The sequence below is a fragment of the Pseudophryne corroboree genome, chromosome 6 (assembly GCF_028390025.1).
Source record: "Pseudophryne corroboree isolate aPseCor3 chromosome 6, aPseCor3.hap2, whole genome shotgun sequence".
Classification (NCBI taxonomy): domain Eukaryota; kingdom Metazoa; phylum Chordata; class Amphibia; order Anura; family Myobatrachidae; genus Pseudophryne; species Pseudophryne corroboree.
This window is the reverse complement of record NC_086449.1, coordinates 573407846-573424131: the sequence shown is the minus strand read 5'-3', so window position 1 is coordinate 573424131 and position 16286 is coordinate 573407846. Positions and strand designations below refer to the sequence as shown.

The 16286-nt window shown below is 43.4% G+C and overlaps 1 protein-coding gene across 5 annotated transcripts in view; it reads right to left on the bottom strand.

The window, feature by feature from the left end:
* The window catches only part of APAF1 (apoptotic peptidase activating factor 1), a 188583-nt gene that overhangs the window by 42356 nt on the left and 129941 nt on the right, over positions 1-16286 (bottom strand). For 4 of the 5 annotated variants that reach the window (XM_063927851.1, XM_063927849.1, XM_063927850.1 and 1 more), the window contains exons 15-16: positions 12915-13046; positions 7187-7312 (exon numbers count right to left, since the gene is read on the bottom strand). In XM_063927851.1, coding sequence (XP_063783921.1) covers positions 7187-7312; positions 12915-13046 — 258 coding nt within the window. Of the gene's footprint in view, positions 1-7186; positions 7313-12914; positions 13076-16286 lie in introns of those variants that run through there. The other variant, XM_063927853.1, reaches the window with a different exon arrangement.

Below are 16286 nucleotides of genomic sequence, written 5' to 3'. Positions count from 1 at the left end.
AATAAACTTAAGTGATCATACAGCTTGCACTGTGCACATAGTGACATGATTCTAATTATTTCTGTGTTTACATTATAAATATTTACCACCAAAAATAGTACATTTGAGTCATTCATGTTACACAGTCCTTGAAATATTTGTTTTTCCCATTGTCTCTGTTAAATCCCGACCCCTATACAATGTTGCAAGACCAGTCTAAACACCTGGAGTAAATGGTAATGAGGCGTAGAAGGAGGAAGATAGCGCTGTATACATTTAGTTTAAACTAGAATTAATCATAGTGTGAAATTCCGCACATTCTCTGACTTTTAGCCTGGTATAGAGTATTTTGCTTTGTCATTGTAAAAAATAAGATTTTACTCACCGGTAAATCTATTTCTCGTAGTCCGTAGTGGATGCTGGGAACTCCGTAAGGACCATGGGGAATAGCGGCTCCGCAGGAGACTGGGCACAACTAAAAGAAAGCTTTTAGACTACCTGGTGTGCACTGGCTCCTCCCACTATGACCCTCCTCCAAGCCTCAGTTAGGATACTGTGCCCGGAAGAGCTGACACAATAAGGAAGGATTTTGAATCCCGGGTAAGACTCATACCAGCCACACCAATCACACCGTATAACTTGTGATACAATACCCAGTTAACAGTATGAAATATAACTGAGCCTCTCAACAGATGGCTCAACAATAACCCTTAGTTAGGCAATAACTACATACAAGTATTGCAGACAATCCGCACTTGGCGCCCAGCATCCACTACGGACTACGAGAAATAGATTTACCGGTAAGTAAAATCTTATTTTCTCTGACGTCCTAGTGGATGCTGGGAACTCCGTAAGGACCATGGGGATTATACCAAAGCTCCCAAACGGGCGGGAGAGTGCGGATGACTCTGCAGCACCGAATGAGAGAACTCCAGGTCTTCCTCAGCCAGGGTATCAAATTTGTAAAATTTTGCAAACGTATTTGCCCCTGACCAAGTTGCAGCTCGGCAAAGTTGTAAAGCCGAGACCCCTCGGGCAGCCGCCCAAGATGAGCCCACTTTCCTCGTGGAATGGGCTTTTACCGATTTAGGATGCGGCAATCCAGCCGCAGAATGCTCCAGCTGAATTGTGCTACCATTTCAGCGAGCAATAGTCTGCTTAGAAGCAGGAGCACCTATTTTGTTGGGTGCCTACAGGATAAAAAGCGAGTCAATTTTCCCGACTCCAGCCGTCCTGGAAATAGAAATTTTCAAGGCCCTGACTACGTCCAGTAACTTGGAATCTTCCAAGTCCCTAGTAGCCGCAGGCACTACAATAGGTTGGTTCAAGTGAAAAGCTGATACCACCTTAGGGAGAAACTGGGGACGAGTACTCAATTCTGCCCCATCCATATGGAAAATCAGATAAGGGCTTTTACATGACAAAGCCGCCAATTCTGACACACGCCTGGCCGAAGCCAAGGCCAATAACATGATCACTTTCCACGTGAGATATTTCAAATCCACAGTTTTAAGTGGCTCAAACCAATGTGATTTTAGGAAACTCAACACCACGTTGAGATCCCAAGGTGCAACAGGAGGCACAAAAGGGGGCTGAATATGTAGCACTCCCTTTACAAATGTCTGAACTCCAGGCAGTGAAGCCAGTTCTTTCTGGAAGAAAATCGACAGAGCCGAAATCTGGACCTTAATGGAACCCAAGTTTAGGCCCATAGTCACTCCTGACTGTAGGAAGTGCAGAAAACGACCCAGCTAAAATTTCTCCGTTGAGGCCTTCCTGGCCTCACACCACGCAACATATTTTCGCCAAATACGGTGATAATGGTTTGCGGTTACTTCTTTCCTGGCTTTTATCAGCGTAGGAATGACTTCCTCCGGAATGCCCTTTTCCTTTAGGTTCCGGAATTCAACCGCCATGCCGTCAAACGCAGCCGCGGTAAGTCTTGGAACAGACAGGGCCCCTGCTGTAGCAGATCCTGTCTGAGCGGTAGAGGCCATGGGTCCTCTGATATCATTTCTTGAAGTTCTGGGTACCAAGCTCTTCTTGGCCCATCCGGAACCACGAGTATCGTTCTTACTCCTCGTCTTCTTATTATTCTCAGTACCTTTGGTATGAGAGGCAGAGGAGGGAATACATAAACCGACTGGTACACCCACGGTGTCACTAGAGCGTCCACAGCTATCGCCTGAGGGTCCCTTGACCTGGCGCAATATCTAGTTTTTTGTTTAGGCGGGACGCCATCATGTCCACCTGTGGTCTTTCCCAACAGTTTACCAACAGTTGGAAGACTTCTAGATGAAGTCCCCACTCTCCCGGGTGTAGGTCGTGTCTGCTGAGGAAGTCTGCTTCCCAGTTGACCACTCCCAGAATGAACACTGCTGACAGTGCTAAGACGTGATTTTCCGTCCATCGGAGAATCCTTGTGGCTTCTGCCATCGCCATCCTGCTTCTTGTGCCGCCCTGTCGGTTTACATGGGCGACTGCCGTGATGTTGTCTGATTGGATCAGTACCGGCTAGTTTTTGAAGCAGAGGCCTTGCCAGACTTAGGGCATTGTAAATGGCCCTCAGTTCCAGAATATTTATGTGTAGGGACGACTCCTGACTTGACCAAAGTCCTTGGAAATTTCTTCCCTGTGTGACTGCCCCCCAGCCTCGAAGGCTGGCATCCGTGGTTACCAGGACCCAGTCCTGTATGCCGAATCTGCGGCCCTCTTGAAGATGAGCACTCTGCAGCCACCACAGTAGAGATACCCTGGTCCTGGAGACAGGGTTATCAGCCGATGCATCTGAAGATGCGATCCCGACCACTTGTCCAAGAGGTCCCACTGAAAGGTTCTTGCATGGAACCTGCCGAATGGAATTCTGCTTCGTAAGAAGCTATAATTTTTCCCAGGACTCGTGTGCAGTGATGCACTGATACCTGTTTTGGTTTCAGGAGGTCTCTGACTAGAGATGACAGCTCCTTGGCTTTCTCCTGCGGGATAAATACTTTTTTCTGTTCTGTGTCCAGAACCATCCCCAGGAACAGTAGGCGTGTGGTAGGAACCAGCTGTGACTTTGGAATGTATAGAATCCATCCGTGCTGTTGTAGCACTTCCCGAGATAGTGCTACTCCGACCAACAACTGCTCCTTGGACCTCGCCTTTATAAGGAGATCGTCCAAGTACGGGATAATTAAAACTCCCTTTTTTCGAAGGAGTATCATCATTTCTGCCATTACCTTGGTAAAGACCCTCGGTGCCGTGGACAGTCCAAACGGCAGTGTTTGGAATTGGTAATGGCAATCCTGTACCACAAATCTGAGGTACTCCTGGTGAGGATGGTAAATGGGGACATGTAGGTAAGCATCCTTGATGTCCAGGGATACCATGTAATCCCCCTCCTCCAGGCTTGCAATAACCGCCCTGAGCGATTCCATCTTGAACTTGAATTTTTTTATTTTTATGTATGTGTTCAAGGATTTCAAATTTAACATGGGTCTCACCGAACCGTCCGGTTTCGGTACCACAAACAGTGTGGAATAGTAACCCCGTCCTTGTTGAAGTAGGGGCACCTTGACTATCACCTGCTGGGAATACAGCTTGTGAATTGCCTCTAGCACAGCCTCCCTGCCTGAGGGAGTTGTCGGCAAGGCAGATTTGAGGAAACGGCGGGGGGGGGGGAGACGCCTCGAATTCCAGCTTGTACCCCTGAGATACTACTTGAAGGATCCAGGGATCCACCTGTGAGCGAGCCCACTGATCGCTGAAATTTTTGAGGCGGCCCCCCACCGTAACTGGCTACGCCTGTGGAGCACCCGCGTCATGCGGTGGACTCAGAGGAAGCGGGGGAAGAATTTTGATTCTGGGAACTGGCTGACTGGTGCAGCTTTTTCCCTCTTCCCTCGTCTCTGTGCAGAAAGGAAGCGCCTTTGACCCGCTTGCTTTTCTGAAGTCGAAAGGACCGTACCTGATAATACAGTACTTTCTTAGGCTGTGAGGAAACCTGAGGTAAAAAAATTTCTTCCCAGCTGTTGCTGTGGATACGAGGTCCCAGAGACCATCCCCAAACAATTCCTCACCCTTATAAGGCTCTATGTGCCTTTTAAAGTCAGCATCACCTGTCCAGTGTCGGGTCTCTAATACCCTCCTGACAGAATGGACATTGCATTAATTCTGGATGCCAGCCGGCAAAATATCCCTCTGTGCATCCCTCATATATAAGACGACGTCTTTAATATGCTCTTATGTTCGCAAAATAGTATCCCTGTTTGACAGGGTCACAGACCACGCTGCAGCAGCACTATCTGCAGGTCTCAGTCTAGTACCTGAGTGTGTAAATACAGACTTCAGGATAGCCTCCTGCTTTTTATCAGCAGGTACCTTCAAAGTGGCCGTATCCTAAGACGGCAGTGCCACCTTTTTTGACAAACGTGTGAGCGCCTTATCCACCCTAGGGGATATCTCCCAGTGTAACTTATCCTCTGGCGGGAAAGGGTACGCCATCAGTAACTTTTTAGAAATTACCAGTTTCTTATCGGGGGAACCCACGCTTTTTCACACTTCATTCACTCATTTGATGGGGGAACAAAACACTGCCTGCTTTTTCTCCCCACACATAAAACCCTTTTTTAGTGGTACTTGGGTTAATGTCAGAAATGTGTAACACATTTTTTATTGCCGGGATCATGTAACGGATGTTCCTAGTGGATTGTGTATATGTCTCAACCTCGTCGACACTGGAGTGAGACTCTGTGTCGACATCTGTGTCTGCCATCTGAGGGAGCGGGCGTTTTTGAGCCCCTGATGGCCTTTGAGACGCCTGGGCAGGCGCGGCTGAGAAGCCGGCTGTCCCACAGCTGTTACGTCATCCAGCCTTTTATGTAAGGAGTTGACACTGTCGGTTTATACCTTCCACCTATCCATCCACTCTGGTGTCGGCCCCACAGGGGGCGACATCACATTTATCGGCATCTGCTCTGCCACCACATAAGCCTCCTCATCAAACGTGTCGACACAGCCGTACCGACACACCGCACACACACAGGGAATGCTCTGACTGAGGACAGAACCCCACACAGCCCTTTGGGGAGACAGAGAGAGAGTATGCCAGCACACAGCAGAGCGCTATATAATTTAGGGATTAACACTATATTGAGTGAATTTTTCCCAATAGCTGCTTGTATATACAATATTGCGCCTAAATTTAGTGCCCCCCCTCTCTTTTTAACCCTTTGAGCCTGCAAACTACAGGGGAGAGCCTGGGGAGCTGTCTTCCAGCTGCACTGTGAAGAGAAAATGGCGCCAGTGTGCTGAGGGAGATAGCTCCGCCCCTTTTTCGCTGACTTTTCTCCCGCTTTTTTATGGATTCTGGCAGGGGTATTTATCACATATATAGCCTCTGGGGCTATATATTGTGATATATTTGCCAGCCAAGGTGTTTTTATTGCTGCTCAGGGCGCCCCCCCCCCAGCGCCCTGCACCCTCAGTGACCGGAGTGTGAAGTGTGTATGAGGAGCAATGGCGCACAGCTGCAGTGCTGTGCGCTACCTTGGTGAAGACTGATGTCTTCTGCCGCCGATTTTCCGGACCTCTTCTTGCTTCTGGCTCTGTAAGGGGGACGGCGCGCGGCTCCGGGAACGAACACCAAGGCCAGTTCCATGCGGTCGATCCCTCTGGAGCTAATGGTGTCCAGTAGCCTAAGAAGCCCAAGCTAGCTGCAAGCAGGTAGGTTCGCTTCTTCTCCCCTTAGTCCCTCGATGCAGTGAGCCTGTTGCCAGCAGGTCTCACTGTAAAATAAAAAACCTAAAATATACTTTCTTTCTAGGAGCTCAGGAGAGCCCCTAGTGTGCATCCAGCTCGGCCGGGCACAGAAATCTAACTGAGGCTTGGAGGAGGGTCATAGTGGGAGGAGCCAGTGCACACCAGGTAGTCTAAAAGCTTTCTTTTAGTTGTGCCCAGTCTCCTGCGGAGCCGCTATTCCCCATGGTCCTTACGGAGTTCCCAGCATCCACTAGGACGTCAGAGAAAATTGCAAATGTATTACATAATTCCAGAATATCCACAGCTGCTCATCCTGATAAATCAAAAGTGTGCAACTATTAGGGGGGTATCCAATTAGCCGAGGTAATTTACAGCGCCTAAATGGTTCGCCATGGGATAAGTGCTTCGCATCCGTGGTAAGTGCCCCCTAGACCTGCGATAAGTGCAGCGAAAATACACAGGGTCCGTGGCTTTTGCAGGACTTATGTATTTTCACATGAAAAATGGGTGTTTTTTGTGGGCCCTAACTGGATAGAGGTGATAAAAAGAAAACTGCACTATCACGAGTAATTGAATACCCCACAGAATGGTTATATTACAGGAATGAAATAACGACAACAAGGAGTCTAAGCTACTCACAACTCTTAGAATTAACAGGCTAGTATGTGGTGCATGATGTGGTGCATTGTTCTGTAGGGATGTATTCAAAATCCCGGCTGGCAGCATACCGAAGCTGGGATCCCGGCTGCCAGAATGCCGGCAGGGGGCCGAGGGCTATTCCCACTCATAGGTGTCAACGACACCCATAGAGTGGGAATAGAACCTGTGGCGAGCGCAGCAAGCCACTGAGCCCGCAAGGGGCTTTGTTGCGCTCACCCCCTGCCATCCGGATCCCGGCGTGGGCATGCTGACCACCGAGATCCCGACCGCTGGTATCCCGCATCCAACCCGTTCTGCATAAAGAAAGCTAATTTCATTAACAGAATACTGTAATTTCAAAATGTACAGCTTTATCAGACAGTTCATGGCTTCAGTCATAAATTATTTAAGCAGTAGGAGATCATTTGCCATTATGATGTATAATAAGAGGGCAAAGAAAGTGGTCTATAATAGCATTGCAGGCATTTTGTTTTAAATCTTTGATTCCCCTATTCTTGACTTGTTTCACTACGCTACTAAAAAGTGGGGTGTAGTATGGTATGCCGGCGGCCGGGCTCCCGGCGACCAGCATACCGGCGCCGGGAGCCCGACATTCGGCAACCTGAAGACCACCCCTAAAGTGAGCAAGATACAAGAGTTAACATGTGTGAAAGCTCTCACAGAAAAAGCAAAATAGGTTGATGTAAACCCAAACATACAAAAAAGGTAATAAAGCAAATCAAATGTGTACTGCAGTTTACATTCAAAATATGAAAGTAAAGGTCATAATATTCCAAAAGCGTCAAAACAATTCCACAACACGTACCTTTAATGTGCCATCCATAGAGCAACTGGCCAAATACTTATCATCAGGTGAAAATCTGCAATGGCTGACATAGTCTGAGTGACCAAAAAGTGTATTCTTACAATACTTCTTATCGATGTCCCACAGCTGTATAGCCAAAGATACAATGGTTACAGACTGACCATATTAATTATTCCTTTACATTATGACTAATTCCTATACAACACTGTACTGAAACCTCAATGCAAACAAGCAAAACACAATATTGGAATATTTATATTTTCAATTCCAGATCATCATCATGATAATTAACTAAGGACAGGAAAAACAATAAAAATCAGGTAATTTCTCAGCATTAAACTGAAATCACCTTCCTCTGAGGAATGTATTTTACCTTCAAGGGATGAATGACTTTGGCAGTAGATGTTCTCATTTGGCACAGCCTGTGAATGACTGGCATGCTGTGTATTACGTTACTGGTATTCTGTTATACCATGATGAGAAGTAAGCACACTGGAGGGGGAGATGTATAAAATCTTGGAGATAGGGCGTGGCTTGGCAAGCAACGGGACGGACGTGTCTGCCCAAAGCTCCTGCTAATTCTCTTATATACGGAGCTTACTTATTCTTCATGGGGTGCCTGATCGCTTCAAAAGATGTCCCCCCTGCCTGCCTGAGTGCCTTGGAGCGGCGAGTGTGTGCTGCGGAGCCGGGGGTCGGGAATCCCCGTCCCTGCGAGTTGCGGCCCACTCCTCTCTGCCGAGCCGGGACCTGCGGTGTGGCGGAAGTCCGAGAGGCACGCTCACCCCTTAACTGCTACTGACCCTTCACTGAGCCCGGTAGTGGTACTCGCGGCTCCTGCTGATGGACGGCGCTGCCTATATATCCCGCACAGGGTTCCTAGGCGCTGTCAAGCCGCCCACCCGCTGGAAGGGATACAGTCGTTAGATCAACACAGCTTAGGTAGACAGTCATTAGGTCGACATAGTCAATAGGTCGTCACGGTAATTAGGACGACAGGTCAAAAGGTTGACATGAGTTGTTGTTTTTTAAAATAATTTTTTTTATTTTTCCATACTTGACGATCCCTCTCTTGACTACTCTTCTAATATCCCTAGAACCTCCCAACAAAAACATTGTCAAGTTAAGAGACTTTTTCATGAGCTCCAGCTGGCCGATTCTTGGAAGGTCCTTCATCCGCCTGGATGTGACTACTCTTTCTACTCTAACCCTCACCAAGCTTATTTGCGCCTAGACTGTTTCTGAGTCACAGACACCTTCCTTCTCTAGTTGAGTCGTCGATTGGCTCTATAAACTTGGTCGGACCATGCCCCTGTAACTATGACATTGTCTGACCCTCTCCCATCTTCAGGTCACTGGACCTGGTGTCTTAATGAATCCTTATTGCAGGATAAGTACTGCAAAGGTGAGATTGACAAAACACTATCAGAATATTTTGCTCTTAACTATACTACGGACATATCTAAAGTTATTCTATGGGAGGCACACAAATGTACTTTAAGAGGCAAATTTATGTAATTGGGCTCCTTTATGAAGTAACAAAGAACGGCTCACATTGCCCGTTTACTACAAACAATTCACTCTCTTGACATTCCGCATACATCATCTCTATCCAAAGTTGACTACATAGCATTAGCCGACACAAGAGCCCAATTGAATAAAATCCTCAGTGATAGTACTAAGCTTTCTCTCCGCAAATGTCACTCTAAATACTATCAATGGGGGAATAAACCAGGTCGTCTCTTGGCTCAGGCCTTATGAGCCCAACGAGCGACCTCGTTTATTGGGACCATGAAAGATAGTAAAGGCTATTTGAGCTTTAAGACTACTAAGGTTCTTAATTTGATCCACTTAGCTTCTCGAAGTGGAACACCTACTAATTTATTGTCTACCGATGCTAAAAAGGCCTTCAATAGAGTAGGTTGGGGTTTCATGAGGTCGGTGTTGGAGCAAATTGGGTTGGGTCCACAGGCTCTCAAAAGGATTATGGCTCTTTATACCCTTCTGACTGCCTGAGTTCGCGTAAATGGCTCCCTTTCCGAGTCTTTCTCCACACGTAATGGTACTTTACAGGGATGCCCCCTTTCTCTCTTAATATTCGTTCTCTGCACTGAAGCCCTAGCTAGGGCTATTAGGTCTAATGATTATATTTCTGGCCTCTACGTAGGACACAAGGAATATAAACTTGCAATGTTTGCACATGATCTACTGGCGATACTTTCATCCCCTGTCTCTTCTCTTCCCCATCTTATGAGTGAATTGGACACTTTTAGTAAATTATCTAATTTTAAAGTTAATATGTCTAAATCTTGTGCATTAAACATCTTAACCTCCCCTTCCGTAGTACACAACCTTAAAAGCTCTTTCCCATTCATATGGAAATCTTCCCATATTACATACCTAGGTGTCCAACTACCCAGCGACTTAACTCGTTTCATTTTTCTAAAGTATTCCCCACTTCTTCAGACGATGAGGGCTGACTATAGCAAATGGCATTTTAAGCAACTTTCTTGGCTGGGTAGGATAAATGTGTTGCAGATGAATACTCTTCCTAAACTGATAAACATACTCCAGACTTTACTGATCAGCGTTCCAGATTCCTGGTTCCTGTCCACACATTTACTAATACAGAAATTCGTATGGTCTCGTAAAAGTCCCCATATTAACCGAGCCGTTATTGAGAGACCTGTTCAACGTGGTGGTTTTCAATTGCCGGATATAAAAACGTACTACCATGCAATATTGCTTACTAGAATTCTGGACTGGACTAGGAATCGGGAATCTAAACAGTGGGTGGAATTAGAAGCCTTGTATATGCAACAATATTCAGAAATTTTTCCTTGGCTCCCCTCACTCCCTAAGCCTCCCTATGTCCACCCAACTATTTCCCCTACTCTCTCTTTCTGGAAGACAACCAGATGATGGCCACACATTTCCTCCATATTTGGCCCTTTGACTTAGTTTCTAGCTAATACGGAATTTGTGCCTGGATTAACTCTCTCCCACTTTCATAAATGGGCAGTAGAGGGGCTCTTCTGAATCGGCCAGCTGGTGACATCGTCCTGAATTAAACAATTCTCAGACATTAGAATGAAATGGGGAATACCAGAGTCTGATTTTTGGAAATACCTACAGATAAGACACTTTTTGAACTCGGGTAATAGGGCCTTTCAAGCATCTAGAGAATTGACACCTTTTAAAAGACTTTGGGCTAGATTAATCATCGCTTGGCGAGTGATAAAATGGAAAGTGATAAACTACCTGTTTGAAAACTGTCATTTTTCAAACAGGACCTGTGACATGGTAGATAGGAGCTGATTGGCTGGTGCCTTTTCTCTTTCCATTTTCTCACTCTCCCAGCGATGAAGCATTTAGCCCTTTGTGTTGCTACATGTAGCCCAACCCACACGATTTCCACCTTACATAAGTTGCTACAGTCTTCCACCTCCCAGTCGCTTCCTTCCTATGCCTCAGCTTGGAAAAAAGATTTAGATATCTCACTCTCAGACAAAGAATGGGAAGCTATATTCCTCAAAGCTCATCGAAGCTCTATTTGTATACAAGTGAGGGAAACTCAATACAAAATTTTAATGCAAGGTATAGGCATCCCTCTCTTTTACATGCTATGTACCCAACTGTTTCTGATAAATGTTGGAGATGTGAAAGTGCTACTGGCTCTCTGCTGCATATATGGTGCGTGCCCTTTACTCCGACCCTTTTAGAATTCTGTTATAGTTTCCTCCCAAGATATAATTAAGACTACTATTCCTACCACTCCGGCCTTTTGGCTGTTGAACCATTCACCAATATCATTGACGAACTATAAAATGTCTTTACTTCGCCACCTAAGCAATGCCGCTTGTGCTGTCATTCCAACCCTTTGGAGGTCCACTACCCCTCCTACTCAAAAAGCATGGTTTCCAGAATTGATTACTATATGAATATGGATGATATCCTACTGGCCTCGAGAGATAAACTGTCTGAGTTTATTACCATATGGCTGTCCTGGTTAGATTATAAATCTTCATCAATTTATAAAGATTATGTTTTTTCGACAAACAAGAGCTCGGTGAATGTATCTTTTTAATCTTAAAACAGCCTCCCATGGTGAGCTTATCCTGGTCTAGGTCACTATTTTCTTTTATTTTTACTTACTCTGTTTCACCCTTATTCTCTTCATTGAAGTGCATTTGATTTCAGACAACAATGTTATTACCTTTGGTTATACTAAATATATACTCTGTTTGTACATTACAATGTGTTTTTCTACTGGAACTGTATATGTTTTGTTTTTTTGTTTGTTAGTTTCTTATCACTCGCTATATCAAGTAATGTAATTTCTCTTTCTTTGTCATGTTGTCTATCTTTGTTTCTGCTCTGGTATGTACTTCTTTATTCTTTCAATAAAAACAAATTCTACAAAAAAATCTTGGAGAGATAAAGGAAAGCGGTTACAATACCGGTAGTCGGGATCCTGTAGGTCACAAAGCAGATGCCGGAACTAGCAGTGAAATGCCGCCGGTGGAATATCGGCGCCACAGGCTTTTCTTCCTCTGTGGGTGTCTACAACACCCATAGAAGGAGAATATAACCTGTGGCGAGTGCAGCAAGCCACCGTGCCCTCAGCATGGCAAGCGCAGTGAGCCCGCAAAGAGCTTTCTAGCGCTAGGCATACTGACGGCTGGGATCCCGCTGTCGGTATACTGCCGGCCGGGATCCCGACCACTGGTTTTTCATACTGAACCTGAGATAAAGTACCAACCAGTCGGCTCCTGTCATTGGCTGGTACTTTATTGCTGTTCACTTTACTTTTTGCCAAGGTTTGATACATCTCCCCCTAAGCATCACTGATCCATCTAAAAAGCATCTAGAATCATGGATATGTGTTTTCTACCATTATCCAGTACAGACATGTAGTACACCCTAAATTCCACCAACAAAAAATAGAATGCAGCATGGGCAGATTACACCCATGTACACTAGCCTTCAAGAGAAATTACTATAATTACAGTAAAAAGTTAGCATATATTAACTATATCACATTTTTCCAATACTCAAACTCTTACATGTTGTTTTAAGGCTGGCTTGAGCTAAAACAAATTTATATTCATTAATTAAAAAATCATGGCGGTATGTTCTGTTAAGAAATATGTGTATATTATAAAAGAAAAGGTTGATAATTAAGGTTGTAAGTCAAACAAGATGGCTGCCTCTGCTTCATTGACAAAAGATTTCTGTACTGAAAGTGAATCTGCACAAATATGTCAGTGGAAATATACGTTTTAAACATTCTACCTAATTTTTTTTTTAGTTTATTTCCCCATTTAGCAATAAATTAACCTATTACTACAATTCATTAATCTTATATGTTTTCTACCTGTTTCCAAGCTAGTATTAAATACTTGTACAACACTATAAGCTTGTTTAGAGTTAACAAGTGATATTTACTGCTGAAAATCTTTTGATATTTCTAGATCGAGCAGACTAATAGCAATTATTTCTGCTTTGCCTTACAGACAACATAAGTGTATAGCAATTACAGCACCATTCCTTTCTGCCCCAGTGAGCTAGCATAGTAATTACTGGAGAAACAAGCAGAAAATGTATGTGTCCAAAATGGCACCTCTATTCTTTGTGCCTAGCTAAAAATAATAATGATTAACAGAAACTGTAGTAATACTAATTACAATTTAAAACATAGCTCCGCCATTCAGAGACATTGACGTACTTTGAGTGAGCAGTCATGGGAACATGTGGCAAGCAGGGACGGAGAGTCTCCATTGGTGAACTGACAGCAGCTGACCTGATCGGAGTGCTCCTCATATTCCCTTATGAGTGTCCCTGTCACTGCATTCCAAATCTAGGGGAAATGGATAAAAACGCAGATACCTGTAATGTTAATGACCATAAATGTACATTACTTGGTTACGTCACAGATAATAAATATAATTATTTACACATCATATACTGGTATAAGTCTATTATGAGATTATTATTTCTGTTCAAAGTTATCACTTACATATTCACTGCCAGGGACCCAGAAAGTACCACCCTTTATTTTATTTTGTCCCTTCTATACGAGGTCTGACAATTAAGTTCACAAACTCACCACCGTGTGCTTGCCGTGTTTTTAACTCTATTTTTATACTTGTATTATTACTATATTTTTATAAGCTTTGATATGTGGGATGACCTGACAACCTTAAAAACTACTAGTTCATAGTGCTTTTCAAACTTTGGATTTCAAAGTCTCTGACTTCAGCAGACTCATGCGGGAATTAGCCACATAGATTACCGCAGGCTAATTAATCCCCCAAGCTACCTAATTAGCCCCGAAGCCTGCAGTCATCAAGTATTTTTGCATGTCTCAGTGGGTAAAAAAATAAAATAAATCTCTGATAACTCTGGTATTAACATATGCCAAGACTGCGTACATGCATAAATCCGTGAACTTTCTCACAAATTCTGTGCGTTAATGCCCGTTAACACAGTACTTTAACAGGCGTTAACAAAGCTGTTGTGAGAATTCGGAAATCCAATTGAATAGCCTCGGGGGGGGGGGGTGTTTAAAGCCAGAGGCTACCTCCCATTTTCATCCATGGTAAATTACCATGGCTAATTGAAATCCCCTATAAACCTGGTTCCAAAAGTAGCTGATAAAATGTTTACATTATCTTTTCAACTGCAACGATAAAAGTAAAGAACTTTGATTTGCTACTGTAGGTAACACAACCTTTCTCCTTTGCACAAGTTTTTTTAAATGTCCTATTTTATGTAAATCACATGTTTTAGACCATAAATACACAATTTACAATATGCACAGTTTGCCTAGTTGTCTGTTGCAGAACTGGTCTTTAATAATGGTTAATTTGTTAACCACTTGCCTGGCGTGGTTGAATCTGATGTGACAAGTCCGAAACTCCCTCTGGCCAGCTACAGGAAGATAATCTTCTAGCAGCCTCAAGTCTTCCATGCCACTCTGCACCCATGGCTTCGCCTTCCATTTCTCTCAGATCACTGCTGCTATGTTTATTGTACAGGTTAAATGGGGGTACACACAGAGCGATATTAGCCTATTTTGTAAGCGATCTGTCTAGACTGCATGCAGTCAAAATCTGTCTAGATCGCTAGGCTGTCATTGAGCCTTGCGGTCTAGTTAGGATCGGGCTAGCACATATCGCAGCGTGTGCACAGACACCCACTGCAATGTGTACTAAGCTCACATCGGGCTCAGCACACATCGCGCTGAGCCCGAATCGACCCGTGTGTACCCCCCTTTAGTCTCCAATAACCAAAATGTTCAGGACTAGGAGAATATCAGATATTATATACTATGGGTTTTCTGAATACTTTTTGCAAGGGGTCCAGCATGTGATGTGGAGGTCCGGTGTGTGTTGCAGTATGGATCTGGCAGGTGTCGCGAAGGAAGGTCCGGCAGGGAGCATTAGTTGCAGTTCCAGGTGAGGGAATGGCTGCAAAGCCACTCTCACTTCGCCAGTCACTGGCCACTGACACTAGTGACATTGCAACATCAGGTCACGTGATTACATCACGACTATCCCTAAATATTCAGGGTTTTTTCCAGAATATATTTTATTGAAGCTTTTCAGAGTACAAAGATATACAATAAATTGAATTGAGTATTGAATCATGCAGAACTCGAAACAGTTCAATGTATAGTAAGCAATAAAGCCTATATTACATGAAAGTATAAAACATGTTTGTTTTAAATTATACAACATCTAAATATCGTAATTAAAAGACAAACAATATTTGTAACTTATTCAGGTGATGTATGAACCCACTGGACTATGGGTCTAAAAGAGCTGGTATCAAATAAATAATCACCTGCATGCACACATATATGCCAATACAGGTTGAGTATCCCATATCCAAATATTCCGAAATACGGAATATTTTGAGTGAGCGTGAGATAGTGAAACCTTTGTTTCCTGATGGCTCAATGTACACAAACTTTGTTTCATACACATTTTATTAAAAATATTGTATTAAATGACCTTCAGGCTGTGTGTATAGGTATATATGAAACATTAATGAATTGTGTGAATGTACACACACTTTGTTTAATGCACAAAGTTATTAAAAATATTGGCTAAAATTACCTTCAGGCTGTGTGTATAAGGTGTATATGAAACATAAATGCCTTCTGTGCTTAGATTTAGGTCCCATCACCATGATATCTCATTATGGTATGCAATTATTCCAAAATACGGAAAAATCCGATATGCAAAATACCTCCGGTCCCAAGCATTTTGGATAAGGGATACTCAACCTGTATTTCCAAATAGTGGAAACAAACAGAAAGAAGGAAAGGAAGATACAATAAAGGTAGAATAAAATCCCCACCATATGAATATTCAATTTTTTGTAGTATTTTGGATAACGGATATGGGAGACTTAACCTGTATACTATGTTTCAAAAAAAAAAAAAAAAAAAAAAATTATATATATATATATATATATATATATATATATATATATATATATATATATATATATATATATATATATATATATATATATTTTTTTTTTTTTTTTTTTTTTTTTTTAAATAAAATCGTGTTGGATAAGATTAAATAGATGTTCAGTGTTTTTTGGGAAAACATATTAGCCAATTAGGTGTTAAAGACACGGGAGGGGGGAAAGCAATTAGTGCCGTTTTTTTGGCTAGCCGAAAAAACCCCAGAACTAATTCGACTCACCTTAGTCAATTGCGGGCATTTGCCCATTTTTTAATACATTTTCGCCATGCTGTTTCACTTCTTTTTTTTTTTGGTCGAATCTGCATGGGCGAAAACAGACCCAAAAACCCGGCGAAAACCCCTGTCAATTCAACAAAACACGTGGATCTGCGGTGATTTCGCCGATCCACGTGTTTTTCGCCAGTGCTGGCATTTTCGACATGTCGAAAAAGCGGCACTGGAATTGAATCTAAATTCGCCCTAAAAGCGTTCAAAAGTGCAGTTTTTTTGACTTGTCGAAAAAATCGGCACTAATTGTATACCCCCCATAAGGTCTTATACAGAGTTTTTAGTGCGCATGCATGTCTTGTACAGTAAGGGCATAGTGTGGACATGTA